Consider the following 12985-nt stretch of genomic DNA (forward strand, 5'->3'; position numbering starts at 1 on the left):
GTACCTTTTGTAATTACAGACGTTTTAGGTCTTGAAATCTATTTTGTTAGATAAAACTCAATTTCCTGAGTGAGAAGAAAATACCAGATCTTTTTTGCCTGAAGAAATCAAATCAGCATAACTAGAAAAACAACAAAAATTCCATCCCAAAATCAAAATGCAGGCACTGAATATTCAGAAATAAGAATCATCATATCTGAAAAAGTTCCAGTACGTACTATAAATATGAATTGTGAACCTTTGAGTAAAAGTCATCAATTTTAAAACATAAATGAATTAGACAAAGCCTCGAGTATTGAACAAGTAATGAGATTCTAAGGAAATAAAGTCCATAAACCTTTGAGGAAACTGTAACAAACAAAATTGCTTCAGGAGTTGTTACATAAACAAAGCTTTATTCACTCAAGATAATTCACTTTCACTGCATCTTACCTGATAACACTTTAAAGTTAATATAACCAAGTTGAATTGATCAAACTGGATTCTATCCTGCATCACACAGTAATAATTCTATCAAGCTAGCAGATTAAGTTTTAATATTGCAGGTGTGTGTACATACAGATACACACGTGTGAGTGTATATGGTATGTTCCATGTCACTTTCTTCAGTATATTTAACAATACCCCAAAACAGCAACTGGTCCTTCAAATTTTCAATCTTACTTCAGAAGAGCAGAAAACTTGTCAAAAAGCAAAGCTGAGTTTATAAACAAGGAAGAACATTTTTTAAACAAGAAAAAAATAGTAAGATCCAAGTGATTTCTTAAAATCCGTTATATATTCCTGAATTTTATTATTCTAGCAATAGTACCTTTATGATATTAACAAATAGGCACATAATTTGACCTGTCAGGAGGCTAAAACTAAATAGCTGCCATAGTTTTTATTCAGCTAGGAAAACTCTCAACATAATGAAAGACTGAGATTCAGCTCTAAGGTAACAGCACAATAAAATATTACACTGCCACCTAGTGCCTATGTTAAGCGCCACCGAAGTACAAACATTTCCAATTAAAACTAGTCTTTAAAATATTATTTCTTTTGCAACTAGACTCGCATTTGCTTTAATCAGAACATACATTCTGAACTACACATCTAAAAGCACTTCACATATTAAAAAAATATTAATAATGCAAATATGAGCAACCACCAAAAAATAATCAGCTACCATACATCAAGTTTGGAGCAATAATGAAAACCCGTAAGTCCGTATTTATTCAAGGAAAAGTTACAACATTGATACAAATAATCCCTTTATTTTAGGCCACACTTCAGACTTACATAACCAGTTTTACCATGAAGTCCCAACTTTTAGAACAGAAACCAGTTCTATCCAATTTTTGATGCCTACACCAGAAAGGCAAACCAAAAATCCTATGAATTAGCAACAACTTCCTCAAATTGATCTGAACAAAAAAGCAAGGCATTAAGATCTAAAATGTCTTAACATTATTCCAAGTAGTTAGTCCCATCTGATTACTGTCTTAAGAGTCTTTGAAAGAAAGAAAACAACACATTTTATTCAGGGGTTCTTTGGGCAAAGTTTACCATGCAGATAAGGAAAACTGTTGTAAAGAACCAAAACAAAACAACAACAACAAAAAACCCCAAACACCCAAACAAAAAAAAAACAAACACACACACCCCCAAGGAAAAAACCAACCAACCAACCAACCAAAACCAAACAAAAAATCCAAACTTCTGTTTCAGTATCAAAGAGCCTATCAAAAAACATGAGCCAAGCCATTAATTCCAATCTAAGGGATCTTGAAACTGTTCAGATACATGTTGGTTAAAAGAACAAAACTACAGGATAAGCTTAGACCTCCGTCCTTTACTAACCTGAATATGCCTAAGTGCTGCTGTTATCAAACTGTTGTGTCTGAAGAAAATAACCATGACAGTTAGTGACTGCTGGCAAAGCTTACAGATCCCACCTACAAACACCTTTGTTTTGGTTAGATTAGACCAAAACTTCTGTTTCACAGTGGAAGAAGTCATTAGTAGTTTAAACAGCACTGAAGGCTGTAAAATTAAATACAAATAAACATTATTTAAGGGTATCAACACCTTTCTCTTGAATCAACTTACCGTAAGCCATAGCAAGGCAAAGTGATGAACCGGAACATTGCCAGAAAAACTCTCAAAGGAAGCAGGGTGAATACATAAAGAAAAGCATCCAGGCACAAAAAGATTCCAAAAAACATCAACTAAATTACAAAAATAAAACAAAAGTATGTTAGTAGTTTATAAAGAATTGTATGATTTTATGAAAATTACATTTACATAAGACTAACCAAATAAGCACAATACTCTCACTTGTTCAATCTCCTGAAGTGTAACAAAAATAAAATGCTATGCACTTGGAAGACTATTCAGCAAAAATTCCGCATCACAACATCCAAGCAGCAAAGGCTTTTCCAGACTTCCATGGCTCACTGAACTCAGTCTTTACTGGATAGATGAATTACGTGTGGATATAACTGTAGTTCATCTTCCAATGGTGACCTTCCTCTAAGGTTGAAAAAGTTAATGTTTTTAACCTTGGAGGTTGTGGTATGTGTCAAGTAGAGCTGTGTGTACACGTGCACAACCATTTTCTGTCTACCTCCTTTTTAATATGCTTTTCTTTTTCTTACCTTGTTAATTCCCTATTGCACAGTTAATTACCAGATATGGTAATTTTCCTTCAGAAAACATCTTTTTCATACAAAGAGTATAAAATACAAAGAGGTAAACTTCCAGTTGCCCTCAGTTTAAATGCTTTATCCTTAATTTACAGGAACAGTTAAAGCCATTTTATTACAGCCATGAGCCAAGCAATTCTGTCATAAGTAAACTAGACCTAAACTCTGCCATTAGAAATCTCTTAATTAGCAAGCTCTTGTATACCACTCTCCCCATGAGTTTCCTTCCTCATCTGCCTTTTGAATTTATCTAAGGTTTACACGAATGAGACTCTAGACATAGGCTTCTACACTTCTGTCAGACCAGTAGCTAGTTTTTTTTTCCTGCAAGGAAATCATTGGCTACACAATTAAGACTAGCAGCCTCTAAGCAGGCCTATACATCCACAACCAATATGCATTTAAAGTTTTTATGTATTGCTGATGGGAAAAACAGACACCAGTTTGGGGGCTGGGGAAGGGGAGAGGTAAACCAAAGGACAAGCAAATTACTTTTAACTCCCACAATCTGTTTGCCTTTCAAAGTACCTTCTTTGTCAGATTGAGCAACAGCCAGTTCAATGTCCAATGAGCTAGTATCACTGAGATGTACCTTTCTCTCATTCATGCATCCCTGTAACTTTGAAAGCAATCCTACAGAATATGCTCTAGTACATCTATCTGCAAGTGACTGATGACTGACTCAGGTCTAAGAGCACAGCTGTCATTTTTGAATTGTTGCCTTCCCTTATTATTTATTAATATTCCCCATATTATTTCTACCAATTCTGCAGTCTGTACTTCAGTATCACACCGTGACATTAAGGTCTTCTTTCCCCCTGACACCAACTCATTCACCTCTACCACTGTTTTCTAAGATCTCAGGAGAGGGTTATCAATAAAAATTATCAGGAGTGGTGGTTACAAATAATGGATGAATTTATCCACTGCATTTTAATATGCCATTAAGTTACCCATTTCTTTGCTAACTTTTAAACCAAGTGCTGAATATCCAACCACTGAGGATGACTGGAGCTGAACATGTATCTTCCTTTTTTTAACTCCTTAACCCAAGCAAAATTGAAAGACAGCCTGTCATTTGGTTTGACTCTTTGACGGCATCTTTGTAATCCAGAAAACAACTCTGCATTTTCTTTTTGATTTAAAGAGAACTTTTGTTACTGCTTGGGCAATTACACGTTTTCACATTCTATAATCTTGCATTAATATCTGCAATTGTTTAATGTCCTCATTTTCCTAATTTTTTCACTAGACTGAACTTATACATACCTGATGAAATACAATCAGCACTGAACCTTCCCCTCATTTTGGTAAACATTTTTGCTGCTATATTCCAGATACTGAGGAGCTAACAGAAAAGCTTAATGAGCTTTTCCATCATCATAACTATTTTTTAGCACAAAAGCTCAAAGTTTAATTTTGAGATGAATTGACAAGTTTTCCCCTAAGATGGCAGAATAGGGACCACCTTTTATTTACTACAAATAACCTATTACATTGAAGAACTTTCACTGAAACTGCACAAAAAGTTTGAGCGGAAGTAGCATTTATATTGCAAATTATCTAGTTTGTCTAAATAAAAAGTATTCAGACCAATAACAAGATATTACCCTTTAAACATTACACCCCACTCTAAAAATACGTACATGCAAAAAGTGCATGCTAAAGAATATCTCCCAAGATTAGGCTCTGACAAACTTACTCCAGTTTACTCTCACTCTACCTGATTATGATTTTCATTCCTACTCTGTAATTATACTATTGGGTAGTATACAACACAAACAATTAAGAGAATTCTTCTCTTCCTTTCCTAGTGCCTCATGCTTTATTTCATTTAAGCAGACTTTGGAATCACAAAGCAAGTGATTCCTGCAAGATATGATGATTCGTACACTATTTAGTTTGCTAAATAGTGTAAATTTGTTTCCAGATTTTAATCATTGTACTTTTTCAACAAGTATGATTCGATTTGATATAGCTAGTATGTATACTAACATGGACTAAACCCATGCAAAGAAATAAAGAATTTATTTCAGAATCTCTAAAGAGACAAACATCACTTTTTAAATCCATATGCTTACTACTCAGTTTCATATTCTTTCATATTGAAAGTACAGACTGAAATATGATTTACCATGCAAAAACTATCAATTTCACCACTTACAGCATCAAGCTTATTTTTAAAAGACTGTTGGCATTGCCTGGTTCTTACACACTGAAATTTTTATTGGAAATCTATGCTGATGATCATTCAGCACAATTCCTGTGACTTGGAGAGGGCATGTAATAGTATACATAATTACAATGGAGATGATGTAAAACTGCTATAAAGTTCAACTGAGAGTCTTACCATAAGTGGAATATTCTACCATAAAGAGTAAAGTTCACAGTGAGACTGTGAAGACAACATCCATGGAGATGCCTAACTGGATCTAGTCCTGAGCAAGCTATTGTAAGTGATGCAGTTTTAAGCAAGGGCTTGGACTACATCATCTCCAGAGGTCCATCCCAATCTCATTCATTCTGTGATTTTCTGCAGTAACTGACTGGGAATTTAGTTTTATGAAACAAGGTCTCATCACAGACTAAGGATGAATTTAATGATACTGAAGGAGAAACCTGAGGGCTGCTGACGAAAGGACTCCTACTGTCCCTCCATCCATCACTGCTCTTTCATCTTTCTACCCCTACCCCAAGCTACACAGCTCCCCTTCTGCCCTTGCGTAGACTCTGGATTCTCAAGAATACTAGCCAAGCAATTCAGCTCACTATCCCAGTGAAGAACAAACCCCGAGCAAGAAAAGTGAAGCATTCACTGCCAAATTATAAGCTGGTTTAATCCTTCGAACAGTCCAGCAAGCACCATAGTTCATGCAAAACAGGCAGCATGCATAAGGCAGGACACTGAAGTGAGAAGAATTACACAGACTCTTCAGTGTAAGCTAGAGCTAAATTGATTTAGCCCTACTACGTAACTTCATCCCTAAAAGTTTTGAGAATTCTAGCTATATTACTTTTAATGTTATCGTTACAGTGCAGCCTAGCCAAACCTTATTACAGTGCTGCCTTACTCATCATCCTTGAGCATATTCCTCTGCCTCCCAAATCAAAAAGGTTAAGACAGAATAAAATTCTCTTCTACATTACAGCAGTGGCAACAGCTCACTGCATGGCCAGAATTGTATCTAAGCTGACATAAAGGAGGAATGCTTCAGGAAGGGCTGTAGCACTGAGAAAGAGAGGGAAGATGTGTTAATTAGTTGCAAAAAGCAAAATAGAAAGCTATGAAAATTAAGTCAAAAACCTTAGCTAGAAACTGACCCATCATCATATTTTAAAGGACTGAAATCTTCCCACCCTCAAATCTTTAAAACTTTTTTTTTTTAAAATCACATCTTGCTGTAAAAAGTTTTATTTTGCTTGACTATTCCTTTAAGGATCAGTGACATCTTTGTATTTGAATTAATTTGTCATCATCTGGTCTTGAAAGTTAGCCATGCCTGCCTTTACTAATAACAGCAGCAAGCAGTAAACAGGCAAAAAACCCTGAAACAAATGCTTAAGTTACTAACACTGAAAACTAATCATTACAGATGTTTAACTTTTTTTAGTAGCAAGTCTTTGAAAAGTAAATATTTCTTCAAATAATATAATACAACAGATTTAATCTCTAAATTAAAACAAATCTTAACAGTATACTTCACCTTTTCCAGTTCTTTTGGTATTCGCATGCACGTATATACTCTCTCTCTCCGTTCTGTGTATTTTGCTTCATTGTGTTCAAGGAAGTAGCCTCTCGTTAGCTCAGCACTGATGAACCTCACCAATGAGAGATCTATATTCAGGAACACATAAGTAGAAGACATTTCAGGCATGACCTCCAAAGCATGAGAAGACAGCTATGTTTTTTTTCACTTGCTACATATTTCATCTGTATCATATCTAATCCCAAAAGTTTCAGCTGATCATAACCAGAACATCAAATAACTTGGTACAGAAGGAACCACAACAGACACAAGTCCTATGCTCTACCACATCCCTGTTGCCCCAGGGGAACAACCAAAACAAGCCAATCATCTTCCCACTTCTCTTCCCAGCCAGTTGTTTTCATCCCACTTCTCCAGAACATTACTCAAAGCAGTTACATTGGATGCAGTTATGCTGAGCTGACCTAATCTTTAATGTACTGACAGTCCTCCTAAATTTACTAAGCTCTATTTTAGACTTCTTAAAAGCTATTTCTTCTCCCAGCAATGCTAGCAACTTGCTCTTTAAAGAACTTTCTGTAAGATCAAAACATTCATGGATACACAATCCCAAGTGATTGATTCAGGGCACAAACAGTACAAGCATGCCGATCATTTCATGATCAGACCAAAGCCTTTCAAGACCAAAAAGCCATCAAGCACATACAGGTCTCCTACATTTTAATGACTATAGGTAAATAAGTCAAAGGCTGACTGACCTAAGTTTAGTCAACTCATATGGCTTCTAAAAAAGACTTTGTGTGGAGCAGTCTTGCAAAATTAAATAAAATTTGAAAATTGCAATTGTGAAAATTCAGGCTGTCAGGACAAGGATGTTGAGTTTAAGCTGTGATACTCATTGACAAAGTCTGACATTACCATCTTCTGGTAACACTTCAGAAGTGACAGAACACTACGATAAAATCCAACATTTCTGGTTACTACTGGCATTCAAAAATAGAAACTCTCACTGTTCACACAACATTCAAAAGACGGAAATCACCTATCTAGACAGACAGATGAAAAGCTACAGATCATTTACCATGACATAAGAACACACAAATAGTAAATTCAGATTTTAGCAAAAGACTTAGTGACTACTAGGCAGGGGGGTGGATCTTGCATGGTACAATGCTTTCCGTTTTTGTGGAGGAGGAAAAGGCTGCACAACACACCCTTAGTAAAACAGACTAGATAACAGCTGTTAAGAGAGGAATGCAAGTATACATGCTGTGTGTAAAGACTTCACCCAAAACTGCCTGACAGTGGCTCCTCAATATTCATCACATTGAAAATGATGAAGAACATTAGCTGGAAGAACAGCCATAAAATTACAAATGGTTTTAAAGCAAAGAAGGAACCAGCTCAAACAGAAATATAAAGAAGCAGCAGCAGCAGGGTATGCGTATAACCTACACTGCTTTGGGTGGGGGGCACGTGTATTGTATGTGATTAGGATTTGGGGGGAAGACAAACAGGCATTTTGAAGCCTGTGATGGTGTATTAACATCCTGTGTATGTCTAATATTGTGATTTATCATGTTGCTGATACTGATCACACCTATATAATTCACTAACTGCTGGCTCATTATGTATTAGTATATCATTTATACCAGTATTTGCTTTAAACTGAATGGTTTTCCTCTGTATGAACTTGTTTTGACAGTGATTTTAATTTATATATATAATATAGATACATGTATTGCTGATCCAGTAAGCAGACCAAAACCATTGTAACACTTAATTTATCCTAAAACAAATGAGAACATGTAGTTTAATGAGTAGTAAAAACCTAATATTTATGGGTAAAGCTTCAATCAAAGTTCATTCCAGGGAAACAAGGCAGAAGTTCATTCCATTAAATCATTTACCCACACCAGTCAGTCTCATCTCTGTGCCTGGCAAAATCTTGGAGCAGATTCTCCTGGAAGGGCATGATAAGGCACATGAAAAACAACAAGGTGCTTGGTGACAGCCAGCATGGCTGCACTAAGGGGAAATTCTGCCTGACCAATTTGGTGGCCTTCTATGGTGGGGCTACGGAACTGATGGACAGGGGTAGAGCAGTTGATGTCACCTACCTGGACTTGTGTAAAGCCTTCGACACTGTCCCACATGACATCCTTGTCTCTAAACTGGAGAGACATCAATTTGATGGATGGACCACTAGGTGGATAAAGAACTGGCTGGATGGCCGCACACAAAGAGTTGTGGCCAATGGCTCAATGTCCAGCTGGAGACCTGTAACGAGTGGTGTCCCTCAGGGATCGGGGTTGGGACCGGTCTTGTTCAGCATCTTCATTGGTGACATGGACAGTGGGATTCGGAGGAACTCTGTGGAGAAGGACTTAGGGATGTTGGCCAATGAGAAACCTAACATGAGCTGGCAGTGTGCGCTCACAGCCCAGAAAGCCAACTGCATCCTGGGCGGCATCAAAAGGAGCATGACCAGCAGGCCTAAGGAGGTGATCCTGTCCCTCTACTCTGCTCTTGTGAGACCTCACTTGGAGTATTGTGTGCAGTTTTGGTGTCCTCAATATAAAAAGGACATGGAACTGTTGGAACAAGTCCAGAGGAGGGCCATGGGGATGATCAGGGGACTGGAGCACCTCCCGTATGAAGACAGGCTGAGAAAGTTGGGGCTGTTCAGCCTGGAGAAGAGAAGGTTGCATGGAGACCTCATAGCAGCCTTCCAGTATCTGAAGGGGGCCTACAAGGATGCAGGGTAGGGACTCTTCATTAGGGACTGCAGTGATAGGACAAGGGGTAATGGGTTCAAACTTAAACAGGGGAAGTTCAGATTGGGTATGAGTAGGAACTTCTTTACTGTAAGGGTGGTGAGGCACTGGAATGGGTTGCCCAGGGAAGTTGTGAATGTTCCATCCCTGCTGGTGTTCAAGACCAGGTTGGACAGAGCCTTGGGTGACATGGTTTAGTGTGAGGTGTCCCTGCCCCCTGCCCATGGCACGGGGTTTGGAACTAGATGATCTTCAGGTCCTTTCCAACCCTAACTATTCTACTATTCTATGATTGCTCTGAAGTCTTGCAAACTTGTTTTCTAGAGTCTTCCTTTTTAATACTATCACTTGTAAGTTTTTTTGGTTTTGATTTTTTGTTCCCCCCCCCCCCAGAAGGGATAACCTTAGATATAAACACACCAGTTAGCTACTCTGTTAACTGCCAAGGTGTATTTCTTCCACCTCAGATAACCAACCTGCTCTGACTTAAAGATAATGCATCTCAAAAAACTAGTTTCCTGCAAAGTAAATATGGCATATACACCACAGAGTAACTTAGTGTACCTTTACAGGTCCCTTCCAACTTGAGATATTCTAACTAAATGGTATTTTCCCCTCCTTACCCCATACAAATTGGTTCATGGGTCTATTGAAAAGCAAATGATTTTAGGTTTCTTCCACCTGGTTAGACTTTCATGCCCTTGAAATTAAGAAATGACAACTCCTCATGACCGGGGTTGATCAGTACACAAGCTCCAGACTGTGACTGCAAAACAACCTCTGCAGTGAGAGGGGGTACACTGAAGCCCACAGTTGTTCAGCCACCTCCTTTCTGAGCACTTACTGCCACTCTACATTAGCCCTATCTCTGCGTCAGCTGTGAAACAAATCAGTGGCTAGCCCTGCAGGACAAATGCAGCAAGAAGAACAGCATGAGACACCAAGGCAGGACAGAGTAATAAATCACCTGAAAAAGTTTAATTCTGCTATCAAAGCATCATTTTCTTCTAAAAGTAAGTAAACGCTTTAATTCCTACTTCAAATTCCTTCTCCACTTCAACTTTCCCCTATTTTGCAGTTTTAGATTGTGTTTAAACACTACGTTCAAACTGTTCAGACAGCAGACTCTTAATGCTTATTCTCATTTATCTCCCCACCTCAGGACAGAAAAGCACAAGCATATTCAAAACATAAAAGGCCACTAGTTCCTTCAAAGTAAGAAGATAATAATTTACCTAAGTTATACTTCGATGCATAGCTACACAAAGGATAACCATTAACCAGAAATGGAAGGGAAAATTTCTGCAAATGTGAAACGTACCGTACCTAGATACGCTTCTACTGCTGTACAATCATAACCTCAATCCTAAATGCAACTACTACAGGAACAAATTTCACTCCCCTTAATCCTAAAACCACACTTCTATCATAAAGACTCAACTAAATCAATCAAGACTAAACCAGCACAATATGGTGGGGTATTTTTATTTCCTTCTCCTCTAAACAACCACTCTGTATAGTGAAAAATCCCTTCTTCTATTGTGTAACAAACTGCTAGCACTAGATGAGCTAGAAGTTTCAGTTGCTCTACCAAGAAACCTGTTCTTCTAACGTTCTCCTGTCCTGAAGAGCCTGAGAGCACCAATGTTTTTAACTATTTCAAAGTTTATGATCAATTTCTGGAACACAGTTAGGAATTCCTGTGCATGCACACAAGTTAACAATTTCCATACTTTTAACTAAGCTATTTATTCATCTTTCAGGAACATTAGTATGCATCTTGACCACTCTTTTTTCCCCACTAAAAAGCAATTCATAACGATCAAGCCAATTCTTTACAACTATGGAAATTACCTCAGTTTCATCAACACCCCAGAACTGCAGTCAATGATACTGCATTTCCTATGACATAATACATGTCAGAAAGGGACACAGCACCTGTCAAATTTAGAAGGAAAGCCTTCAATTGGTGGCAGATTCTTCAAGTTATATCCTAATTCCTACTTTTTCTTTTCTGTATTTGGTAACACCTGTGGGATCACCTTCAAACTAACACTGCGGCAGACAGCCTGGACACCTGAACACCACTTTCAGCACTGCCCAGGTTTTCAGCAAGCAGCACAACTAAGAACATAGTGCTAATAAAGTTATTTATGATCTTACCAACACCGAATCAACCCTGTCACACAGAGTGATCATTATTACAAAAAAAAAAAAAAGGCAGGGCTTCTTTAAAAAATTACTCTGTAGATACCTAAAAAAAGCCCAGTTCAAGTGTAAATGTAAATACAGCTGCAGATGGATAGCAAAGACCATGACATTTTCCCTATTTTTCCCTATAAAGTCTTCAGTTAGTATACATTTACTTTGAAATAATCTGCACACAACTTTCAACCGTACTGTTACATACAGTAGTAGGGGCAAAGGCTCAAAACTCGCGTATATAACAAGAACCCCTTAACACGACGACCATTGCTCGTACTTAAGAAAGTTCATCGCGCCCGCAGCTCTCCCTGCCGTGGAGCTGAGGAAATCCAGCCCCATGTGTAAGTCCCCTGCTCCTGTCAGGAACCGGTGTGCGAAGCGCTCGCTGCTCTCGCTCCTTGGCAGGTACCGACCGAACAGCCTGAGTCTCCGCTTCAGTGTATCACAGTGGGACAGGTAATGCTCATGTTAACACCTCCCAGCACGCTGCGTGACACCGAGCAGAGACCCGCGCTCCTCCTCCTGAACACGCTCGTGTGGAAAGCGGGGACACCACGAATCACGCTAAGGGGCACCAACACAGGCGAGTTCTCTGCCGAAACTTAAGGCAGGGAGAGCGGAGGCAGCACAGCCGGAGCGGAGCTCCCCGCCTGCTCGCCCGCGCTCCCGGAGCGGCCGAACGCCGCCGCTCCCGAACTCGCCAGGTCCCAGCGCACTTTTCTAAGTCGCTCGACAAAGTTCGCACAGGGCGCCCTCGGCCCTACCTCGGGCACCCATCAGGCCCTGGTCCCTCAGGCGGCCCGGCCGGCGCTGAGGAGCCAGAGCTGGCGACGCGCCCCGGAGGCACCGCCCGCCCCGGGCACCACCGCCCCGGCCATCCCGGTCTCCCGAGCGGGACAACCCTGCCTGGGGCCCTCGCTGCCCTCCACCCGCCCAGGCCTGCGGGAAGAGGCCTCTCTCCCCGCCACCGCCCCTCACCCGAGAGGCTCCGCTTCTTCTTCCTGCCCCGGTCGCTCTCGTAGAAGCCCAGCGTCTCCGCTCGCTGTTGCGGAGACAGCTGCCCCGGGCCGGGGGCGGGCGGCCACGGCTCGCTGCTCCCCCAGAGAGTTTTCGGCTCATCCCGGCAGCTCTCCTGCTGCTCCGGGCAGCCACCGCGCCGCCCATCCCCGCTGCTGCTCGGCGCGGCGGCGGAGGCAGCGGCGTCGGGAACGCCGGCCATGTTCGCCGCCAGCAGCAGCGCCGCCCGCCCCGCGCCCGCAGCCCCCGAGCCGCGCGCCGCCCCGCGCCCCTGGCGGTGACTCATAACCGTGCGACAGCGGCGCGCCACGGCCACCGCGCGACTGCCCAGCGCGCGGGGCGGGGCGGAGGCGGGCGGCGCCATTTTGGTGTGGCGGCGCCGCAGTTAACCCCGGGAGTGCCAGGGCCGCCGCTCTGCAGTGGCGCCTCAGCGCCTTCTTCTGCCCGGCTTCATAAGCGCGTTCTCGTACTGTAGATGCTGCTAGGCACAGAGAAAGATGCCTGTGTTAGCGCAGAGATCCAGCGGGCCCTCTGCTGTTATAAGAAATGTGTGTCGTGCCCACGGTTTCACCCACTACAACGGGCTGGGAAA

At 40.9% G+C, this 12985-nt stretch overlaps 1 protein-coding gene across 2 annotated transcripts in view; it reads right to left on the bottom strand.

Annotated features, from left to right (window-relative positions):
- TAPT1 (transmembrane anterior posterior transformation 1) overlaps positions 1–12646 on the bottom strand; it is a 49083-nt gene extending 36437 nt beyond the window's left edge. The window contains exons 1-3 of one of the 2 annotated variants that reach the window (XM_061469687.1): positions 12355–12646; positions 6392–6522; positions 2092–2210 (exon numbers count right to left, since the gene is read on the bottom strand). In XM_061469687.1, coding sequence (XP_061325671.1) covers positions 2092–2210; positions 6392–6522; positions 12355–12595 — 491 coding nt within the window. In that variant the 5' untranslated portion in view covers positions 12596–12646. Of the gene's footprint in view, positions 1–2091; positions 2211–6391; positions 6523–12354 lie in introns of those variants that run through there. The other variant, XM_061469698.1, reaches the window with a different exon arrangement.
- Positions 12647–12985: the final 339 nt, after the last annotated feature.

Source organism: Pezoporus flaviventris, unplaced genomic scaffold (genome assembly GCF_033815535.1).
Source record: "Pezoporus flaviventris isolate CSIRO_AGI_PZ_B2104156 unplaced genomic scaffold, CSIRO_AGI_Pfla_v1 ptg000002l, whole genome shotgun sequence".
In the NCBI taxonomy this organism is placed as follows: Eukaryota; Metazoa; Chordata; class Aves; order Psittaciformes; family Psittacidae; genus Pezoporus; species Pezoporus flaviventris.